This window comes from Neodiprion virginianus, chromosome 2, assembly GCF_021901495.1.
Source record: "Neodiprion virginianus isolate iyNeoVirg1 chromosome 2, iyNeoVirg1.1, whole genome shotgun sequence".
Lineage (NCBI taxonomy): Eukaryota > Metazoa > Arthropoda > Insecta > Hymenoptera > Diprionidae > Neodiprion > Neodiprion virginianus.
The window spans coordinates 24,800,537-24,821,692 of NC_060878.1; the positions used below are offsets into that span (position 1 = coordinate 24,800,537).

Below are 21,156 nucleotides of genomic sequence, written 5' to 3' on the forward strand. Positions count from 1 at the left end.
TGTAAATAGGTATGTTTTCGTACAGTATGTAGCTTATCCACAAGAAATATCTGATTTGGTGGACAATGTTTTTAGGTTGGTTGATACATATACAGGGCATCTCTGATGGAAGGATGGATTCCGAGCCACGCGCATACCGCCAGCGCCACACATGCGCTTTCGGTTGCAGCGTTTGTCCGTTACACTCGGCTCACCTAGAAGTTGTGCGTGTGTGGCGCTGGCGGTCGTGTTGGCGGTGCGCGCGTGGCTCGGCGTTTGGCCTTTCAGCAGAGTTTCTCTGTATATTTGACAGCGATTTCCGTTCAAGGTGCAGATACGGAATTCTCCCCGCCGAAGGCGTGGCCGTGCACCACGTGACGGCGTGGCACGTCATCATGCGCTGTGATTGGCTGGTTGAGGTCGATCGACTCGACTTTCGCCTTCCCGGCCGCTCTACACGGAACGTCCGTTCAGAATAGTTCCAGATGTGGCCATGTTTAGTTAATCTTTGAAGTTTCGCTTATCAATTGATATTTACACAATATTTATAACATCTTCTACATCCTGACGAATTGAACATTTCTCGCTATTTGCCAAAAATAATTCACTATAATTGACTGCAGCAAAAAGACACGAAAAAATATAAATAAACGTACACAGGGACTCTGAAAAAAAATTAACGAGAACAGCAAAATACTCAGAAATACACACGTACGCGAGCTCAAGCCACGCTAAGCCAAGCAAGCCAAGCCAAGCCCCGAGAATACGATCCGCTACACACTATCTTTTCGTCATGTTTTCTTAAATTTATTAACCATGAGTATTGCGATACTTAATATATCGGTCGAGCAATAATAAGGAAAGCAACAACGTATACCGACAAATAAATCTGAACGCGGCAGATCTTGACAGGTTTCACTAAAAACGTTCAGTAGAAAACTCGGTACACGGTCACGTATATGATTATATCTGAGCTTTTCACTGGGAGCCTTTTTATCGCGTTTCTATACTTGGCCTGGTTCGTACGTCGTATTCGCATTTGCCACGGCGCCACGTCAGCTAGAATGACGCTGGCTGGCTTATTAGAGCTGCGAGACGCAATTTCTGAAAATACAGTGAACAATTTCATCCAAAGTGAAAATACTTACGATTTTGGACCATCATTGCCTCAAATATAATTCAAATATCGAAATTATCAATTGAGTTGGAAAAATCGAGGAAAATATTAATAATAAATCAGACGAACGCACAAACCGTTGATGGCATTCGTTATTTTTGGCTATCGGGATATTTGATAACGAAACAGTCAAGGAGAAAGAAAACAGCGAAAAAACTACACATTTGCCCCTAAATGGTAGAATTTAGGCGCGCAACGTACAAAAATCAATCACCGTTCATCGATTAGTGCAGTCAGTATATTGATTTCATCCAACAAAATCAATAAGCAAACAATGGCACTAGAGAGTGTTTCCGCGGCCGAGACCCAAATCGAAAGGTTTGCTCCATTTTATACCATAAAAATCACTACAAGAAAAGACAGACAATTACAACAAAAAAACAACGACATGCATCTATAAACGTAAATTTTATACGTATCATTCATGCCACATACAATACAATACAATCGTACACACGTACATGGTAAAGTTAAAAGTCGCCTTTAATATTTCGTATAAAGTTACATTTTCATCGCTTTTGACTCCACTGAGTTGAATGTGACCTTGTTTTGTCGGTTTACTCATTCTCATTACTGTTATTCCTATCAGTCCTGATATTGGCTTTTTCTATCGTTTCGTTTCACCGTTGTAACATACAGGAAGGTCAAACGGTACTTCATATTAATTTTCAACGTCAGTCCAAAATCTTGTGAAATACACTTTAACGACGATGTTTCGGTATCCTTTGTTCGTAATTACAACATAGTATACATTTCGAACCGGAATGTCGTGAAGCCTCTCATTTTATATCTATTTATATTTTTCTTTCAGGAATTTTTCAATAGGTTCAAGGTTTCAACGATGCAATTTAATCTTATGTAACACTTGTATCTCCCGATAGTAAAATCACTGCGTTACGTAATAATTTTACATTCTTGTCAAGCAACAGAAAAAGCCAATACGATTCTAACATATGATACATGTTTCTGTATATTGTTTGTTACAAAAATTACACCCATCAGCTGCCGGAGCAGTAGGGGATAGTTTGAAACGTCCGATACTTTACACATTCTTGTACGTGTATACGTATGTACGTCAGTACACTTTCGCTCATAAGCTCACTTGCTCGCCTCTGCGCGATACACACCACGCACGCACGCACATAGACACACACACACACGCACACACACACCCGTGAACAAAACGAATTGATGGACAGGTGCCGATGACGTCATGTTTCTTCACGACCAACAGTTTCAACGATGTTTATAAAATAATGCTGCAATGATGACTATGCTGCAAATGTGGTATTATTGATGTATGCTAATGATTGATGATGACTCAATTGTGTGGTAAGGTAACTCCAACTCCAATCTATTCTTTTCTAGAAGACAGAAAAAAATTAAATACTCGATCTCTTTGTGCAAGCATATCGTATACACGGTATACATAATAGAGTGCTACAAAGTTTTATTATAAGTTTCTATCAGTTTACCACTTTTTAAATTATCATTTACCATTTCTGAAAAAAATAGAGCATAGCATGCGAGCCTATTTGGAATATGTGACTCACGCCGAAAGTGCAAAGATTTGACGTACAACTTCATTCGTACTTTAAATTCTCAAATATTTCTTTTGCTTATCGAATTTGGCAAAAATTCGTTAAATTTAAAGAAAAAAAAAAACAAAAAAATTTGACAATTGAATTGAATTCCTCAATGACTTCTGGTGTGAGGTAATTATAAATATAGTAGTTTATTTGTTCACGAATTAAATATTTTCAATCTTGCGGTAAACTTGGAAGATTTCGGAAATATCACTATCAATATAGTAGATTATTTGTTCTCGAATTAAATATTTTGAATTGTGTGCTGAAGTTGGAAAATTTGGGAAATATCACTATCAATATAGTAGATTACTTGTTCTCAAATTAAATGTTCAGAATGTTGTGGTAAAATTGGAAAATTTCGGAAATATCACGTTATTAATCTGTAACAGAACATTATATTTATTCATTATGCTGTCAGGGGTAAAATTTGTCTGTTTCGTGTACATAGTGTAGATGCCGCGGGTTATTGTTAATTTCCTAATTTCGCCTAACTGTTAATTTCAATGCATGCTGTACGGTTACTAACAAAGCGGCGGAGGGGGGGGGCATAGTTTTCCGACTGACTAATGTTTTCTGCGTGGTTCATATCGCGGCTTCCATACGGTCGATCCTTCAGACGTTCGAAGGCCGCTTCGTGAATACGGTAGCTTCACTCATTTCAGCGTGAAACAATAACTTTCCTGAATCGTCGGTAGTTTAAACTTTTCGAATATTCTTAGTCTGTTTCTTACATTTCTTATTTGAATTTGATTTAATCGTACCCGTCTACTGGAAATTTCGCTTTTTTGGTTCAATCAAATTATGAGCTGGTACTTAGCCCTATGTAATTTTTATACTTGATATTACGACATTTTTAGATTTACAGCAGCAAATGTCAATCAGTAATAATTACTCACCTTCTGAAACTGGAGGTTTCAGGTTCTCTCAATTCCTGATAATAAATCTGCTACCAAGAAGACCAACTAATCTTCAAATAGTGTCAACTATTACAATTTCATGCAGCACCACAGCCAAATATGACACCTCGATAATTTGAACAAGTTATTTTAATGTTAGCTCGAATCACTTGTAAGCGAAGATCTAATGTGGTTTTTATCATAAAAACTGCAAGGATGAGAAATTCTTCAATATGTTGCCATGAATGAAGAATTTTAATGCCAGCTTCTTAGGAGGGACACCTCTATTTTGAATGCTATCAACACAATTTTCTCCCTTCTAGCAAATGTATTTCAATTTTAATTTGCTGGGCTCAAAGTGAATTGGCAATCATGGCATGCCTTTATTCTGAAATCCATAATAGTACATGAGAAAATTTTTAAAAAATGATATACGTAAAAATCACTAACATGTAATGATAGATCTGTGATAATTCCAGTCCAAAGTACTTAATTGTGATTTCAATAATGACAAACAAGGCCTGAACCAGTAAGGTTGTGTGATACCAAATCACCTCATGCAAGAATAAGAGAGTCAGCAATCTTTTCTGTTGACATCAATTCTTAAATGAGACATGTACGGTAGGGATACTTTACCAATGTCTCTAAGAAGGTCTCAAACATTAGCAACATCAAGGTACCACAACTGGACTAGCTCTAACAACGCAATTGCGAACACATTTGCACACATGACGTTTCGGCTTCATAATAGCAAACATTAATACACATATAATAACACATTCATACTCATCATGATCTGTTTCAAGCCACTGTAAAATAGCAGCTGGTATTTTGAACTGAGGAAAAATAAATCAAATGTTATAAGCATGTTTATTTTTATTCATTTAGCAACAATGATGAAGATTTGGAAGATGGAGAGATCCCGTCTGACGAAGATGACGAGCCGATTCCACCTCCGGTTATACCTAAGCCTGGTATTGAACAACCTAAGCCTATTGCAAAGCAAGAGCCTCCCAAGAATAAAATTTTTGATGCCAAGTTTAACAAAAATAAAAAGCCACTTGTGCAAGCAGGAAGTAAACTTGATAGATTCAATAAGTATAAAAATCCATCTGAGGACTGGGCAGGTGATGTTGAGAAAGCAATACGAGCTGCATTAGAGGAAGATAAAGCTAAGAGTCAAGATAATAAAAGTAAAAATAAAAATAATCGTAATAAAGGTAGCAGAAAAAGGAGTCGTGAAGACAGGGAGGAAGACCGTAGTAAAGAACAAAAGGTAATGCGCCATACCAAATTTCTGTAAGATACTTTAGAATATTATCATTCATAATCATTTGCCTATAAATGCCTATAAATAATAGGTATTTCCTTCCGAGAGCAAATTGTTTGGCGCACTTTTGATGAGGGAATATTACTGATTATTTGCAATCTGAAACTTAAGTCACGTAGCTCTTTCAAGATCCATGGAATTTCATTTTTTCTGATTTTATGTATTGTCACAACTAGGCGATTTCAAAATGATAATGATGAAAATACAGAAATATGACAGATGTCTTTAATTTGAATTTTGTATCCAAAGATTTTTTTGACATGTACAAAATTTTTATTCATATGATTTTTTGCGATCAGAGGAGAAAACCAAGTGATGAAGAAGATGGTAATGAAGATGATGACGAGATGCTGTTTGTCAGAGGTGCTTCACCAATCAGAAAAGACTCCCGGGAACACAGTTCTCCTGCAAGACGTCTAAACAATGACTATGAGAGTTACGAGAGTGGGTCTGATTACGAAGATCGTTCCGGATTCAATCGACATCGAGATAATGAAAACAAGCGTGGTGGGCGCGGAGGTTTGTACAAAATATGATGAAAGAGTTTTTCAGAAGTCTGTTTCTTAATTCTAATTCATTCAGAACGTATTAATTTATACATTTTTCTTCACTAGATGTTATACTTTTAAATGATCGAGTGCATAAATTTTTACGGTGATCAATTTAATTTACAGGTCGTAGGGGTGGGAAAAATGATAGAGGAGGCAAAAATAAAGGGCGAGGCCACATGCGGAATGATCGAAACAACCGTAGAAATCAGAACAACGATCATATCCAGGACCCGGACTCTGTTTGTGTGTACTTCATGCAAGGAAAATGTCACCGTGGGGATGACTGTCCATTTTCTCACAATGCTCTTCCTCCACGTAAAATGGAACTTTGTAAATTCTACCTTATGGATTGTTGTGCCAAGAGAGACAAGTGCCTCTATATGCATCATGATTTTCCATGTAAATTTTTCCACACTGGATTAAATTGCACAAATGGAGAAAATTGCAAATTTTCTCACAGTCCACTTAATGAACAGGTAAGGGTTACAACGTTCAAGTGTATTATGAATCGATCCTTTAATCACGTTTAACAATAAGCTTGATTTGTGGCTGAAACCTTGAAATTGATATATTTACCTCTGGTTTATCAGCATTACTCCAATACAAATAGGTAAAATTATGAAAATAAAATTGATGAAATAAACTAGTCAATATTTCATCTTTGAACTTGACAAACTTGGATTGTAGAGTTTTGTTTGTTATTACATTACTCTCGTTTTGAATGAATATTTTAGCACACTTAATATTATTAACTGGTAATGTAACAACTATAAAGCAAAACCTTTTGTATAAATTTAAAAGTAATTCTCAAACTGAAGAAATCAGTAGCAAATTTTCAGGAAACTCGCACTCTTGTAAAATTAGGAGTTTGAAATTGTATTGCGCTATCCAGTTTAAAAGAATCGCAAAGTGTTAAGTAGTTATCTCTGGCGATACCTTCAACTTTATCATGAAGTAGAATTTATGCACGATTTCAATAAATTCCACCATAATTAATAAATGTCAACCTGATAAAAAACTCCACTTGGGACAGAAATAGTGATTTCTTCATCGATTTTAATTTGCATCATAAACGAAGAATTTTTTTTAAAGCATTTTGTATTACTTCCATTTTATTGAATATCCACTTATTTCCGCAGGTCAAAAATATTTTACTAAAACACTTGGAAACAGCACCGAAAGAGATTTTGGGAGACTTTCCAAGGCTCACTAGGGAAGGAGCATTGATGATGATCAATAGTACTGCCAAAGCTCAAGGACAAGTGAATCAGAATCTTGCAAACCAGAAAATCCCCAGTCTCTTTGAACTGAATGTCCCAGTACCAAATGCCACTCACGGTGGAGAAACAAAAGACGATGAAGGTGAGGAATAAAGATTTGTGTACTTGGGCTTTGTGAAATACTCCAAATTGCAACATTGTATATAAATGTGCACATTTTTATAATATCCGTAAGAGTTTATGAAACAGGTACATTAGAGTGTTTAAAAAAAACCGACTATTTTTTTTTTTTTTAGAAAACTGAGAATCGCCACCTTAAATATCAATATTAAGAGCTCATATTTTACCGAGGTCATTTTTGAGGGACACTCGGAAGATTTTTCAATGTTCTTCGAAAAACAAAAAAATAGTCGGTTTTTTTGAAACACTCTAATGTACATAACCATACATATGCATCGTCCTCAAAGACTATGCTTACACCCAAAAAGTGAAGATATTCGCGAGAGCCTGAAAAGATCCTAAAGCATTGAACTTTGATGAGACTTCAATTTTGATTTCCTCTTTTGGAAATTGCTCTTGAATTGCACAGCCACACCAGTTTCTTCGCTGGCGATTGGAGTCACTTCGATGAGTAATGAGTAATCACGCAATCAAGTGAATACATTTTAAAACACATTTTTGTGACCTTTAGATAAACGTTACTCTAAATTATCAAACTGGTGAAAACAGATATGACTTGAAGTATTGTTTGTACAACTTAAAATGACATTACTTTATTCTCACGAAACTTCGCAACTTTCTGGTGAACAATTAGATCTGTAACTTAGTTTACTACTTTCACTCCTAATCTTGCATCATGTAACGACATTTATTCTCGAACACAAATTCAGCATTTTTAATATTTTTTTATTCTTATTCATAGCTGAGAATACAGGTACCCAGCCAAAGAGTGGAGTAAAAGAAAGAAAATCACCAGGAAAAAAAACTAGATGGGGCTCTGATGAGGATCGCGTACCTTATGAACAAATTATGCTGCTTCAGTCTGCAAACCAACTTGGCCTTCAATTACCCAATGCTGCTCTGGGCTTGGCTGTTCAACAACAACTGCAACACCAGCTATTATTGCAGCAGCGAATTGCTAGCATGGGATTTTACAATGAATCGACTGGCGATGATATTGAAAAAGAGCAAGATGTCAAAGAAAAAGAAGACTTTACAAAAGATGTTGAGGAGGATGAAATTGCTGCTCAGGTAAACATGTCTATTATTATGACAAGAAGATTTTTTTCTCACAGACTTTTGCAATCTTCTGATACGCTGCAAATCTCATTCATGCAGGCAAAAAAAGTTGAAGATGAAGCAACGTTTGAAGCGCCAAAAGATGTGGACCTCAGGCAACTTTTATTGCAGCCTGCAAAGCTGTCTACTGTGAGCATAGCCGAAGAAGCAGCGAACCTAAATACAAAAGTTGATGAGGAAAGTGACAGGGATGAAGAAACTCAGCTGATTATAGAAATTCCTGTCGAGGAAGAAGATAATAGAGATAGAAGTAGTGAAAAATTGAAACAAGGTAGGCATATTGTTTATTTTTTCTCTTTGTTGAGTTTTATTTTTATGCCAACGACGAGAAATCTGATGCAAAACACACTTTTCGTGTACTTGGATTGTAAAATTTTATTTACCGTCTGAAAGAATAAAAAAAGTGGATGGATCAGTGATTATTTCACACTTTGTTCACTTATTTTGGATGCATTCTTTTACATTGCCAGCAGAAAATCACGCTGTCTTGATTGCTGTTTCATCAATTTTTATTCCATATGGCAAAATTAATATGAAATTCCGCACACAATTTTTTCCATGCATCAATTATCATTGGTGGAAAAAAAAATTGAATACTCAATGGATGGTTTCAGATATTTCTTCAGATGTCAGCCTACAAAAGATAATACTAATCTGTCCAATTATTTAAAGTACTAACGAATAAATGCAGTATACAGGGCATTGTAAATTGTTTTCATGATTATTATTCACTTATTACAGAGCAGCAAATGTCCACCCAATCTTCAAGTGTATCTTTAGCATCAGGCATCTCCAACGAGGATGGCGAAATTCCATCGCACTTACCAAAACGAGCGCAAGAACTATTTCTAAGAATTCAACAGCTGCAACGAGCTGCTCAAGACAGTTTCAAAAACATGGATGATGATCACATCAAAGATAATTTGGAGAATCAACAAGGTGATTGGTACTCTGATGATGAAGACGACGACGATGATGATGGAGGTAACTTGACAATCGTTCTGAAAGACACACAAAAGGATGACAACGAAGTTGATGCTGACGGCAAGTCAAGTGGGCATAAAGATACATCGTCCTCCTCTATAGTCGAAACTTTAGCTGTACCTCAACCTGCGGCTATTGTAGATAAACTTGGCGACTTGAGCAAAATTGATATCAGCGCTGAAGTTTCAAAATTACTGTCAACTATTAAAGCTCACAGCTCAACAACGAATAGCAAAGTTAGGAATAGTCTACCAAAGACGGACCAGCCCGTTGAAAATGTGGCAAAGACTGATTTGGAGCCTGTTGAGAGACCTTTGGCTCCAAAAAAAGTCAAGATTGAGTATCCTACCGAGTATAACCATCAGGGAAAGAGTAAAATCGACGTGTACACTGGTGTTTTACCCGCGTTCGACCAAGGTTCGGAAACATCTAGTATGTCCGTCCGTTTGAAAACGATAGTAGAAGACGGAATCCCAAGCCCCAACTCTTCACCTAATATGAACATGAATAATACTTCCACTCCCATTTCGAGAGATCCAAGAATGTCTAGGGATCCACGTCAACGACGAGAGGATCATAAGCTACACAGTCCGCCACCAACGGCGAGATCAGAGCTGAAGAAAGAATCAAAACCATTGAGGATAGAGAATAGTATCTACAGTTCAGGAATAACAAGCATGGATACTCACTTGGATACAGATTTAAGAGCTAAAAGTGATCAGGATCACAGAAGAAAAGATATGGACTTGAGACAACGATACCCTTCAGACTTTGGAGACACGGATTTGAGAATAGTAACAGCGACGTCAACCAGATCAGACATTGATCTGAGACAAATGCTCAGCCTCCCTTTCAAACCTGCACCATCACATGTTCCTTGTACAGAAATAGATGCGAGTATATCTTCGCATCCTCCCATGCCGTTCAAAGTATACGTAGTAGATATACCAAGACCTTACTATACAGGTCTGAAATTGACTAGAAACGACCCGCAGGTCAAAAATGACCCTAGACTGCGAAAAATATTTCGCATCACTGACGCAGACCTCGCCGACTCGCCGATGTCCCCGCCACCTGTTAAACCAGACACACCAAAGTCTCCACCACAAGTTCGGGCAGATCCACGTAGAAAAGCCTTAGAAAATGCAGCTTTACCAACTTCTAGCAGTGCTATACCTTCCATGTCCGCAAATTCTCAGCCACCACCCATAGATAATGTGAAGGCGATTAATTCTCAAGGCATACCCATGGCCTTGGGCGGTAATGCGCCAATGATGGGAAATATGGGACCAATGAATATGATGGGAAATATTGGAGCGAATGGGCCAATGATGGGAAATATGCCAAACATGGGACCAATGCCGGGTATGACCAACGTACCGCCAATGGGAAACATGGGGCCGAATGGCGCACATATGGGGCCTGCAAATCAGATGAATTTTGATCCCCGATTTAACGCCCAGCGTAACAGTGGGGCTGGTTTGTTGGGCCCTGCACCTACTATGGGGGGATTCGGACATGACGGGCCAAATTACGAAGGACCAAATTATGAGGGACCGAATTTTTCACCTAGTAATTTCAACAACTTCGGACCTAACGATAACATGATGGGCTTTGGTCCCAATGGACCTCCACCTCCTAACTTTGGGGGTAATGGAGGGGACTGGAACGCAGGCAATCAAAATCAGAATAATCGGCGAGGGTCGGGTCGGATACGCAGACGAAATCGTAACAGAAGTAATAATAACAGTAGTAATAGAAGATCTCCGCCGTGAATTGTAGAATTGTATGCATACAGTGAGACTTGTAGCATCACATGTTAAAAGTGGTTAATAATGATGCCAACATGACAAGTAATATATGAGGCAGCTAAAATGAGCATGTGACCTAATTGAGTAAATTGGCTCTTGCTCGTATAAGTTAGCAACGAGATACTTCATCACATTAAATTTGATAGACGACCGAGTAATCCCTGGGTACTGAGTATCCAGAAATCAATATTAAAGCTGGTACAGATTTGACAACATCAGTCAAAAAATTGCGAATCAAGTGTTATAATAATTGACCAGATTGTGCATCATCTGTATTCCGTTTTAAAGTTGTGTGCTTTAAGTATATTTCATTTACCTAGTAGTTATTCGATATTATATTTATCGATTGAAATAACTTTGCATTAAAAATAATCAGTACAGAATTTTTCCTTAGTTTTACTTCTTATTTTATATTTGAAGATGTGTAGCTTATCAAATCGCCATAATTCATTATGAAGGAAAATTATCTTCAAGTGGCTTGACTTGACATATTGTTTTCCCCTAAAATGCAGACCTATTCAATACAATCCTGAAACACATACTTTTTTGTATTACCCCTGTTATCGCCTCAACAACTTCAATTGAATTTAATTCACTTGTATTCCCCAAGCTCTCTTTGTAACCTGTTTTAAGTATCCACTATAAGACATCTTCCACAATTTACTATCATGTACTATTATTTACACAAGATGTAATATTTTGTTGCTATACATCAATTTTTCTTAGTTTTATTTTTCTTAAATTTATTACCACTGTGGAGAACATTCACGTCGCAATTGTAAAAATAGTTTTGGCAAAATGATTTCAAACTAGATATGTCAATTGATTCATACTAATCATGGAATCTGGTACGAAGTTTGAAATACAGAAATTAATATGTATCAATATGTTTAAGTTTCAATTCTGATTATTAAGACGGGCATCGGACAATATATACCAACGATTTTCTGTATACTGGTACATCACTTAATAACCATACAAATGAAATGATGTGAATTGATTAATGATTTCAATAATTACCGATTCATCATGGATAACAAATTAGACAGAATGATGATTGAAGCTTGTACATAGAGTTTCTAGTTCGAATTAGTTGGAGGAAAAAATACTAATTATGAAATTCATGACACAACTCCTTAATGATTGAATTTAAATTACTTACTACATGTGTATTACTTACCGATACTTGGTATTATGTATTCCCGTGTTATTTTTGTACGTCTTCCAACTGTACATACATACTTTACTAAGTTATCATCAGCTCAGACTCTATTATTGCATAATATTTACTTGATTGTTAAATTCAACTTTAATATTATTAATTTAAGATATATGTTAAAAAAATTTATAGAAGTATCATGTAATAAATCAATGATGCAACCTCAGCAAATACTAAATTTCTTATTGTTTGTTCATTGCAAACACATTTCGCTAAAACGAGAAAATTGAAATTTAGTGAATATATAAAATTAATATGGTGATTTTGAACTGAAAAATTATTATTATTCATTCACCTAAGAAATCATATTAGCAATCATATTTAAATATACATATTGTAATGACTCCCAGTGATATGTGAATAGTGTATATTTCCTGAATCAAATTTGATGAAACTTAATTATTCTACGTAGAATTATCAGTGCTACAATTTATTTAAAACGTTTGTATCTATGCAGATATAGTAATATAACATAGTTTTTCGGCTACAAGCATTATTCATTTTTCCATCGCAAATAATATTACCATGCAATCGAAAATAAATTAATATCGTTATCTATAGAATAATATGCCTATAATTAACTTTAATACAAGTGTTTTATAATTTATGTAAAGTATTAGTGGGTAATATTACAAAATCGAGACTTGAAATAATCAGCAGTATCTTATTAACCTACCGTTTTATTCATATTTTTATTTGATCCAACAGTGCTGCCGGTGTTATAACTACAGTTTCAACGACTTAATCATGTTAGGGCACTGAGAAAAATTGAGTTGTTTTTTCTTTGTTTCCATTTTGATATCAAAAATAAATAACCTGTTTCAATTCAATTCAGGCACATTTCCTTAAAGTTAAAAGTGCATTGAAAAAAAAACCAAATATGTTGTAAGAACACGATTGCCAATTAGTAAAATGTGGAATAAAGTAAGGAGTATTCAGAAAAACGCTGTTTAAAATTTTTTTAAATTTATTTTAATGCGCTACAGAGCTAAGTGGTTCAGCTCGGATCGCTGAAAGATCAATTCTTGCATCCATCTCATCGTCTAGCTCACCAACAATTGCTCTGTAAATACAGGAATATTGGTTTACATGAATTACTGACATTCTTGAAAATGTACATTATTTTATTGTGTGTACATACACGTTATCTCCTCTGATAATATGAAGACCTAATACAACTTGTTCGACACCTTGCGTCACGCTGTACACACGCTCATGTGATTCATCGAGAATCAAATTGATTGTCTGATCAAATCCTTTCAATGTACCCTGAAACATAAACATAGTTCAGAATATTCGATGATGTTAATGAATAGGAGTAATAGAATGGATAAATAATAAAGATTTTTATTATTATCGACGCCTGCGCATCATTGATGTGAAAATGCTACACTCAGTACAATGCTACATCCAATGTTGACTACAAATAGCCAAAAAAAAGTTTTGACGTCATATTTGAAGAAATGTATTCCTGTAATTATATTACCACTTATTGCAAGGATACACTTCTTGGTATTATTCTTGTATGAAACAACAAAGGTTTGGGATGTTTTGGTTAGACATTGCATGTAGTACTGCGCTGACTGTGGCACTTTCATATCAGTGTTTTGTACGCTGTGATCATAACCAAAGTAAATGACATTTAATGTTGTCAATCAAGATTAATTATAGCATTCTCCTAAGACTGATTAATGTACAAGAGTTATACAATTAGTCAATTATTTTTCGTCCTACAAAAGGCTAGATTCACAGTGCCTAGGCAGCTGAGAACGACTGTGTAGACAACAGCGTGGTTGGCAGCCAGTAAATTTTCATAGCTTTACATGAACACACTTTTTGGTATAAAGCATCTCCATCAGATGGTGCAGTGAAATCCAACTTTTTATGTTATTTCCCAGAGCAAGTTGGGCTTCGTCATACTCTTGTCAGATTTAATAAATTACGATATTCTGTTGCTATCGGTTCGCGACTGCGTCTCCACAGCGATTCGTTTCACAGAAAAAAATCTTTTAGAAGCGAGATCATATTATACTCACGATAAAGTTCCTACCGTCGGAAGTTATTATTGAAACAGTATCTAGTAAACATTGAGGAAACATAACCTTTATGTAATTAAATTATAAATACAACTTCGGGTAGGAAAAAGGATACGGTTTACGTAACTTTCAAGTCCTGAGGCCATTGTTGGTAAGGGTAGAGCAGGTTGGCCAATGTAATCAGTAGAAGCAAAATACTTCAACAAATCGTTTTGTTTGTTTGTATTATAGCGTTTTCCACTTCACCAGTTTTCGCTGCAACGACGCCATCAGTCTAATCGCAGAGTTGCCAAATAAATAGCACCGCAAGTCACCAAAAGGAAGCGCACAGCTAACCTAATGTCTTAAGGTGGGATTTCATGGGCTGCAAAAATTGCAGCGGTAGCAGCGATCCCATAGTAATCCACTGAAAGTTACTGGCGCTTTCGGCGTAAGTTTTTGCTGTTTAAGGTGCCGCTGACCTGGATCTAAAAGTTGTAATCGATCGAAGTGTCCTCTGCGTAAGTTTCCTCGGTTCCAAACCATTCGAAGGTGGTACTCTCCACCGGGGAGTAGCGCAGCACAATATTAGACAAAACGCGGTCGGTAAAAGACCTGAATCTGAGTCGGTAACCATACCAACAGGATTGACCCGAATTTTGCATGCAAATGATGACGTCATGTGTGTAGCGATTGCATCACGACCAAACTGTTTATTTTGATAGTTTTACGGTGAATATAACAAATTTAATTTATTGTTCCGTGAAATAACCTTGAATATGGGACATTCTTTGACGAATCGGACAGATTTAGATAAAAATCGACTGACACAATTTTGATGTGGCTTAAAATTTTTTCACGGGTTCTATATCGAAAAAATAGGGATACGTATTCCAGGATTTTTTATTTCACATATATCGTAAAATAGAGGGGATCGAAAGTTTGATAATTTGGTATTTTTTGGCTTGGAAGACTCACTTTCAAAAATTCATAACGCCGGTTCTGTTTGAGCTGAAAAGTTCGTTTTTTCAACCCAAAGCTAATAAAATGAATTTTAATGCAACAATTCTTTCATTTACGATTATAGATAGACAACTATAAATCAACGTTCAGCGTCTGGTCTTTCGTTTCGATGAAAGAGAACTGAAGTTGTTTTTTAATCCCTTCCTAATAATTGCGTTCGTTAAACAGTTTCGCGACGAAGAATTTTTGATTTTCTGAAACCTAACGAAGATCAAAACTCGTTTAAAAAGAGTTCGAATTTTTTTTGTTCGTTAGGAAACACTTTCAAAAGAAACTGTTACATTCATCCGGACTGGAAATCTGAATTTACGATTTTATATGAATTTTCAATTATTATATTCAAATTACTGGCACTAAAACAGTGCCACACTGAGAAAAATTCATTTCTTACAGTAACTAGAAAAATTGAGTAAATCAGGTATCATTAAAAAAACTGTTTCAATATTGTTGGAATTACGAAAAACGAGGTACACGTAACCATTGTACGCTGTTGTCGGTTTACTCTACTTTTTTAGTTAAATAAGGCTTTAGCGTCAATTTATTGTTGCACAAGCATTAAATTTTCCTAACAGTTAATAGAAAGTATAGCAACAGTGATCGTAATGAAAAAGAATAGTAACGGATACTAGAAAACTAATTTTCATTTTCTACCTAGAACTATATTTTCCGATTGTGTTAGAAAATGAAAATAGTCAAGGACTGAGCGGTAACCGGAATTAAAAATTTCAGTGCGGTGAAACAATAGTGTTTTTCGATACTAGTGCTCGAAGGTGGCAATGCCCGCACAAGCGTGAAGGCGCAGCACGGGCCCGTAGACGAGTTGAAGGGCGAGTGTGGCGCATTCACGCGAGATAGGCATTCCCAACTTTCGCACTAGTATCGAACTCTATCTTTTGCTACACCTGTAGTGGAAAGTCCGACATACACGATTATTTTTACACGAAACCACGGCACGATGTCTTTTCAGTGACGATGCAGCGATGTCGAGCACGGCAAAGAGTGACAAACTATTCCGTCGGTGGCGCTAGTGCAGCTGTTTGCAAAATGCGCAACTGTGGATAAAAGCGCGACCGTCTTTTTCGCACACCGCTAGCAATGTGCGAAGGTTAATCTTATACCGCCGGCAATGTGCGAAGGTTTTCTTTCTCACATCCCTAGCAATGCGCGAAAGTTTTTCCCGCACACGTGTATAAAAGACTACTTTCGGTGCTTATAAATGGTGCATAAAAATGGACTTTCCATGCAGGTGTTGCAAAAACTATTATAACAGATAGCGCAACAATTAATCTTGAATTTTCTTACACCGGATGAAGGTATTTTTTGGTGCGCTTGTTTTTTCGAAAAAACGATAACAAACACCGCAAATAAGCCAGAACCGTTACTGAAAATCTCGTCGATAGCAACAAATTTGACGACTCTCAGCGCTACTCGTACTCGGGCTCGGCCGCTATAAATCTGTGGCTCGCGCATGAATTTTTTTTCAATTTACTTGGAGCACTACTCTACTGAGGCTAGTGATAAGTTTTTTACAGCAATAATTGATTCATCACAACATTCGCAGTCCTTGATCTACTAGACCATACGAAATTGAGTATAATAGTCCTTCAATCGCAACATTCTAGAATATTAAATTCAAGCGATTTGGTACTATTATTACATTATCAGAATCGCTGAAGAAAAAATCTTGATTTGTTTCCTATGATAAAGTTCAAGTGTGATTTTAGTAATAATTCGAAGTGAAGGGAAATAATAATTATTATTGGGCGATATATTTTTTTTCATTTACCATTCACTTTAACGATATCTATTAGCCACGCAAATACGTATTCACGCATTAACATCAGCCAGGAAACTTTTATTGCAGTATATAACATATTTCATCATTTGCAAATAGGTGGTTAAAGTATTTTAAGGATGTTACCACGTGACCAATTTAAGAGTTTCTATGAGAAGCTCATTCTTTTGTGAAACTTTGAATCGAATTGGAATTTATGTAGAATGATCGTGTGATTTTCGGAAAGTGCGCTCTGGTAAGCTAGTGCTGAATAAGTATCTTGCAGATTTTTCATTTAATTACACCGCGAGGCAGGTTTTGAGATTATATTTTACAAATTATTCGATAATCAATTCATATAATAATTTATTGGTCCTAGCTGACCAGAGTGTACTTTCTCAAAACGATCACATCACAACGAATTGTAAATCGAACCGACGTTACGACACCACGTGCAAAACACTTTAAGGATGGTTCACTTTGCAGACCGTAGTAAAGTAGCAGACTCACATGTTTGCTCATTTTACAAATTCGTGACATCACTTCAATTCTTTGGAATAAATTATAATTGCAAATTGAATATCAAATTAATTCGCATTATGTGTCAAACTGAAATGAGGTTGCTGGCGAATTCAACAAATCAAAAGGGGATAATAAAAATTATTTCGAAGTTAGTCAACCATGTGACAAAAACAAAGGATCTATGTATGTTTGAGAACAAACAAATCAACTGCTAAAACCGTTGAGATGAAAATTTTCGATTGCAAAAAAAGATAACAACTTGACGCGACATTGGCCATTGCAGCTTGTTATTATGTTTTTCTTTCCTAATCACAATCGTAATAGCCCTCGTACAGCTCGATAGATCAATTATTCGCATTCCTTTTTTGCAATGCTGCAGCTAAATCTTGCTTAAGTGCAGCCTGTTGTCTTTGATCCGCCAGTAATTGGACCGATCTTAAACCGTTCACTATATCTTTTGTTTTGCTAAAATATATCTCGTTCAGCGTATTTCGAATTTTATTTTCCATATCCTCTACCATTCGACCAATGTTGGCAATATGAGGTGATGTCTCGCTTAGTGCCGCATCCTGTTCGACCTGAATAAACAAAAACATAAAAATTAGATTGATTTATTTGGTCATCCGATTACATGACCTTAATCGAACAAATTGCAGAATATTGCGAAGTTAGAATAGATTTAGACATTAACAACAGAAATATTCAGATCTTTTTGATGTCAGAAAAGTTTTTGGGAACAGTATATTTCAAATGTGAATGTTTTTAAAAAGTACTGAATTTTATAAAGTTAGCTTCATAGTAGATAGTACCCATCGTAACATAATTTTACTGTTTTACGTCATTTAATTATGTATGGAATATTTCGTGGTAGACTTTTGTAATCTTACGAGTATTCCGATAAAATTTTGAACATCATTTTAGCAACTACAAAGGGAACCTCTTGCACACGAGAAGCTACATCTTATAATTGCCCTGTGAAGTGGCACAAGAATGGTGGTATAATATAAACTAGATCACTACAAATTAATAAATTTTAGGCCGATAACAAGTAAAAATTATTGTGTACTGATATTTGATTTTTAGGAACGAACCTATGCATTGTTCATTAAAGTAACAACAAACTACGTGAAATAATGCATAGTTTTTTAACGTTATACTGTTTTTGTGTGCAGTCTTTTTTTTTTACGAAGTTCGTTGCCTGACACCAATAACGCGACACAGCATGGAAAGAATCTCATTTTCCTGAACAGTAGTTTACTATGAAAGATGTTCAGCATTAGTGAAATGGACTAGGTCGGATAATCGCCAGACTTGCATAGAAATATGTTTGGTCACCTGTCTAGTTAAACTTCCACCAAGATTCATAGTTCCAGAACCATGTTTGTTTGTCTGTAACCAGAGCATGGCTGTAGATGTTAATTTGTAGTGGGCAGTTCTGCCCGTAGATTTCTCTTGTACTTCAACAACGTGTATCGAATCCCAGCAGCCTTTTATCTTCTTTGAACCATCACCTGCCTTTTTTATTAATATTACTCCTGCAAAACCATGATCCAGGTCCCATAAATAAACCGACGATACACCACCTTCGAAGTATAATTCTCGATATTGGTCAAATGCATGATTGGCATCTATCTCCAATTTCCTTAGCCTTTCAGAAGGCATCGATCCATCTTCCAAAGGTGGATCATACGTGTTGCTCCATGGTGACCTGTAATAAAGATTGCTCAATACTTTGATTCCCAGAACTTGAATAATTATTCATTAACAATATTACACAAATACAGATATATGTTTCTCACCTGTATGAATCTCCATCTCGATTATAGTCACATAAAAGGTAATCTTTACCAGATTCTTTATCCTTGGCTATTTTTAAAGGCTGGTCAACGGAGGACAATAAGTCTTCACACAAAGTTGGTACAAGGTCAATCAAATCACTGAGATTTTTTTCAATTTGCTGGGGGGGTAAGCGTCTCATGAGATCCAACGCACAATCCATTTGTTGTTCCGACTTTCAAGTCATGAAAATATAAAATTTGGTAAGACATTAATAGTAAGAAAAGAGCATTTATCTCAAAATTTTTATGCAAGGGGACCCAGGACTATCCCCCACAGGCTACCAATGTGTTCCTCGTACAAATCTGCAATTGAAACTTTCTTACTTTTGATCTGAAATATTTCACTTGCAGCTTACAGCTATGTAAAGTTGACCAATGGATTAATCGATTTGAAAGTTCTGTAATTCACAAACGACAAATTTCGCATGAGGAATTAAAAGCCCTTCAGTCTCAGTTTTCACAAGGAATACATTGGTAGTCTATGGGGCGATGGTCGTAGTTCACCCTGCGTACACACATGTAAGAACCAACTTTAATTTTCGCATAAGGAAATTTTTTTTTTCTTGTTCGGAATATATAGATATGAGACCTTGAATTGAAACACATTTCGTGTCCTGACATGGTAGTACTCTTAGCATATGTATTTACAATCTTGTACAAGAATTCCGATTATTCGATGGGCCATTTTGAATTGCAAGATTTAAAAGTATAGGTTATGTTTGTAATTCGAACTAATGTATTGTGTTCCATGTTGCGAGAATGTTGAATTTCGTGTCTAGCAGTCTCAGATGATCAACGTAATAATTTGTTTGTGATCCATAACCGGACAATAATATAACAGAGCTACGGTCGTATCTAACATATACACAAATAAATACGACAGACTAAAATGACTCACCATGGTGAATGCCAGCGGTACACCCAAAACCAATGCAATATAAATCCTGAATTCACAATTCGTTTACGTGAAATAGAGTAACACTTATTGGAATGTCACGAAATGATAATTAGCAATGACTAATATCGTTGATTGTTAAATTTGTCGACTCTGTTGAAGCAACAAAAAGAGTGACATTTGAAGGGTGTGTCAGTAGCCTGTACCAAAGTCTTCTTCTTCCCTTTATATGGTTAACGGTTCCGCCTGAGTACCACGGTTTGCTGCATCTCACTCCCAGGTAGCATTTCATGCGCCGTCAGATCATGCAAGATCTTGATCGGCAGCGCCATACGGCAGAATAATGCATGATTGGTGTATGGCGACGCAAAACAAGCGAGCAAACAGCAAAGCTGTAAGGGACTGTCTAACAGCGCTTGCTGCAGCATTCATGCGACGTCTGCCGGAATTCTGTTCTTCGTACTTCGCAACCTTCCCGCACGTGCGCGCAGGATGCTTATACCCTATATATTACATACAATAATAGCGGGAACCGGGGAAGCTTGGGCATCCCAGTAAAACGTGTAAAGATATTGTCGACGACATTTTATCAGCCGTAAGACGTATACGCGGTGCTGGAAGGAAAACAAAAAGAAACACAATACTTCATTTCACAGAGTAAGTGTCGTTTCAAATTATCTTTCAAAATTAATGCACATATGGAGACCTGCATGTCGGGTTCAAACGTTGACATATAATAAAATATTACCTATATTAGCTCACTTTTTAAGTTAAATTTTTGGCCATTGCTATTACTTTTACGTACGAAAGTGATATTTCGTCAAATTTCAAGTCCCGTAATTCTCAAAGATTTGTATTTGTTGCCTCTACTATAACTATATATGCAATATTATTAATAATTTCTGTAGCTTGTCTATATAGGTACATGCCTGAATCATGATTAGGCTGAAACGAAACCCCTTTAGTCAACTCACACAAAGGCAACGGCGTAATCGTTTAAATGACCGTAGAATGGCGAGGCATGCCGATGCTAA

At 36.3% G+C, this 21,156-nt stretch overlaps 3 protein-coding genes across 3 annotated transcripts; 1 reads left to right on the forward strand and 2 right to left on the reverse strand.

Annotated features, from left to right (window-relative positions):
• Positions 1-449: 449 nt before the first annotated feature.
• LOC124298019 (protein suppressor of sable) lies at positions 450-12,809 on the forward strand. The gene is made up of 8 exons (XM_046749558.1): positions 450-1,474; positions 4,530-4,917; positions 5,271-5,490; positions 5,646-5,998; positions 6,662-6,884; positions 7,665-7,993; positions 8,081-8,312; positions 8,783-12,809. The coding sequence occupies exons 1-8, from the start codon at positions 1,431-1,433 to the stop codon at positions 10,798-10,800; spliced, it is 3,807 nt and encodes a 1,268-aa protein (XP_046605514.1). The 5' UTR covers positions 450-1,430; the 3' UTR covers positions 10,801-12,809.
• Positions 12,810-13,004: 195 nt separating this feature from the next.
• Positions 13,005-14,469, reverse strand: LOC124298043 (U6 snRNA-associated Sm-like protein LSm8). The gene is made up of 4 exons (XM_046749601.1): positions 14,207-14,469; positions 14,092-14,132; positions 13,197-13,324; positions 13,005-13,118 (listed from the first exon to the last, which is right to left on the reverse strand). Exons 1-4 carry the CDS (start codon positions 14,235-14,237, stop codon positions 13,028-13,030), a joined length of 291 nt encoding a protein of 96 aa, XP_046605557.1. The 5' UTR covers positions 14,238-14,469; the 3' UTR covers positions 13,005-13,027.
• Positions 14,470-16,830: 2,361 nt separating this feature from the next.
• On the reverse strand, positions 16,831-20,390 carry LOC124298034 (F-actin-capping protein subunit beta). The gene is made up of 4 exons (XM_046749592.1): positions 20,126-20,390; positions 19,189-19,400; positions 18,725-19,097; positions 16,831-17,967 (listed from the first exon to the last, which is right to left on the reverse strand). The coding sequence occupies exons 1-4, from the start codon at positions 20,126-20,128 to the stop codon at positions 17,734-17,736; spliced, it is 822 nt and encodes a 273-aa protein (XP_046605548.1). The 5' UTR covers positions 20,129-20,390; the 3' UTR covers positions 16,831-17,733.
• Between the last annotated feature and the right edge of the window lie 766 nt (positions 20,391-21,156).

What these genes read in the sequence shown, in the direction of transcription:
- LOC124298019 (XM_046749558.1), top strand. Translation starts at nt 1,431, where the DNA reads ATGGCACTAGAGAGTGTTTCCGCGGCCGAGACCCAAATCGAAAG. An exon ending in ACCGTAGTAAAGAACAAAAG is followed by an intron (nt 4,918 to 5,270) that starts GTAATGCGCCAT and finishes TTTTGCGATCAG; the next exon opens with AGGAGAAAACCAAGTGATGA. An exon ending in TAGTGAAAAATTGAAACAAG is followed by an intron (nt 8,313 to 8,782) that starts GTAGGCATATTG and finishes CACTTATTACAG; the next exon opens with AGCAGCAAATGTCCACCCAA.
- LOC124298043 (XM_046749601.1), bottom strand. Translation starts at nt 14,237, where the DNA reads ATGGCCTCAGGACTTGAAAGTTACGTAAACC. An exon ending in ACTTGAAAGTTACGTAAACC is followed by an intron (nt 14,133 to 14,206) that starts GTATCCTTTTTC and finishes AATGTTTACTAG; the next exon opens with ATACTGTTTCAATAATAACT. An exon ending in CCGACGGTAGGAACTTTATC is followed by an intron (nt 13,325 to 14,091) that starts GTGAGTATAATA and finishes TTTATGTTTCAG; the next exon opens with GGTACATTGAAAGGATTTGA.
- LOC124298034 (XM_046749592.1), bottom strand. An exon ending in CGAGATGGAGATTCATACAG is followed by an intron (nt 19,098 to 19,188) that starts GTGAGAAACATA and finishes TCTTTATTACAG; the next exon opens with GTCACCATGGAGCAACACGT. An exon ending in GTGGAAGTTTAACTAGACAG is followed by an intron (nt 17,968 to 18,724) that starts GTGACCAAACAT and finishes TTGTTTATTCAG; the next exon opens with GTCGAACAGGATGCGGCACT.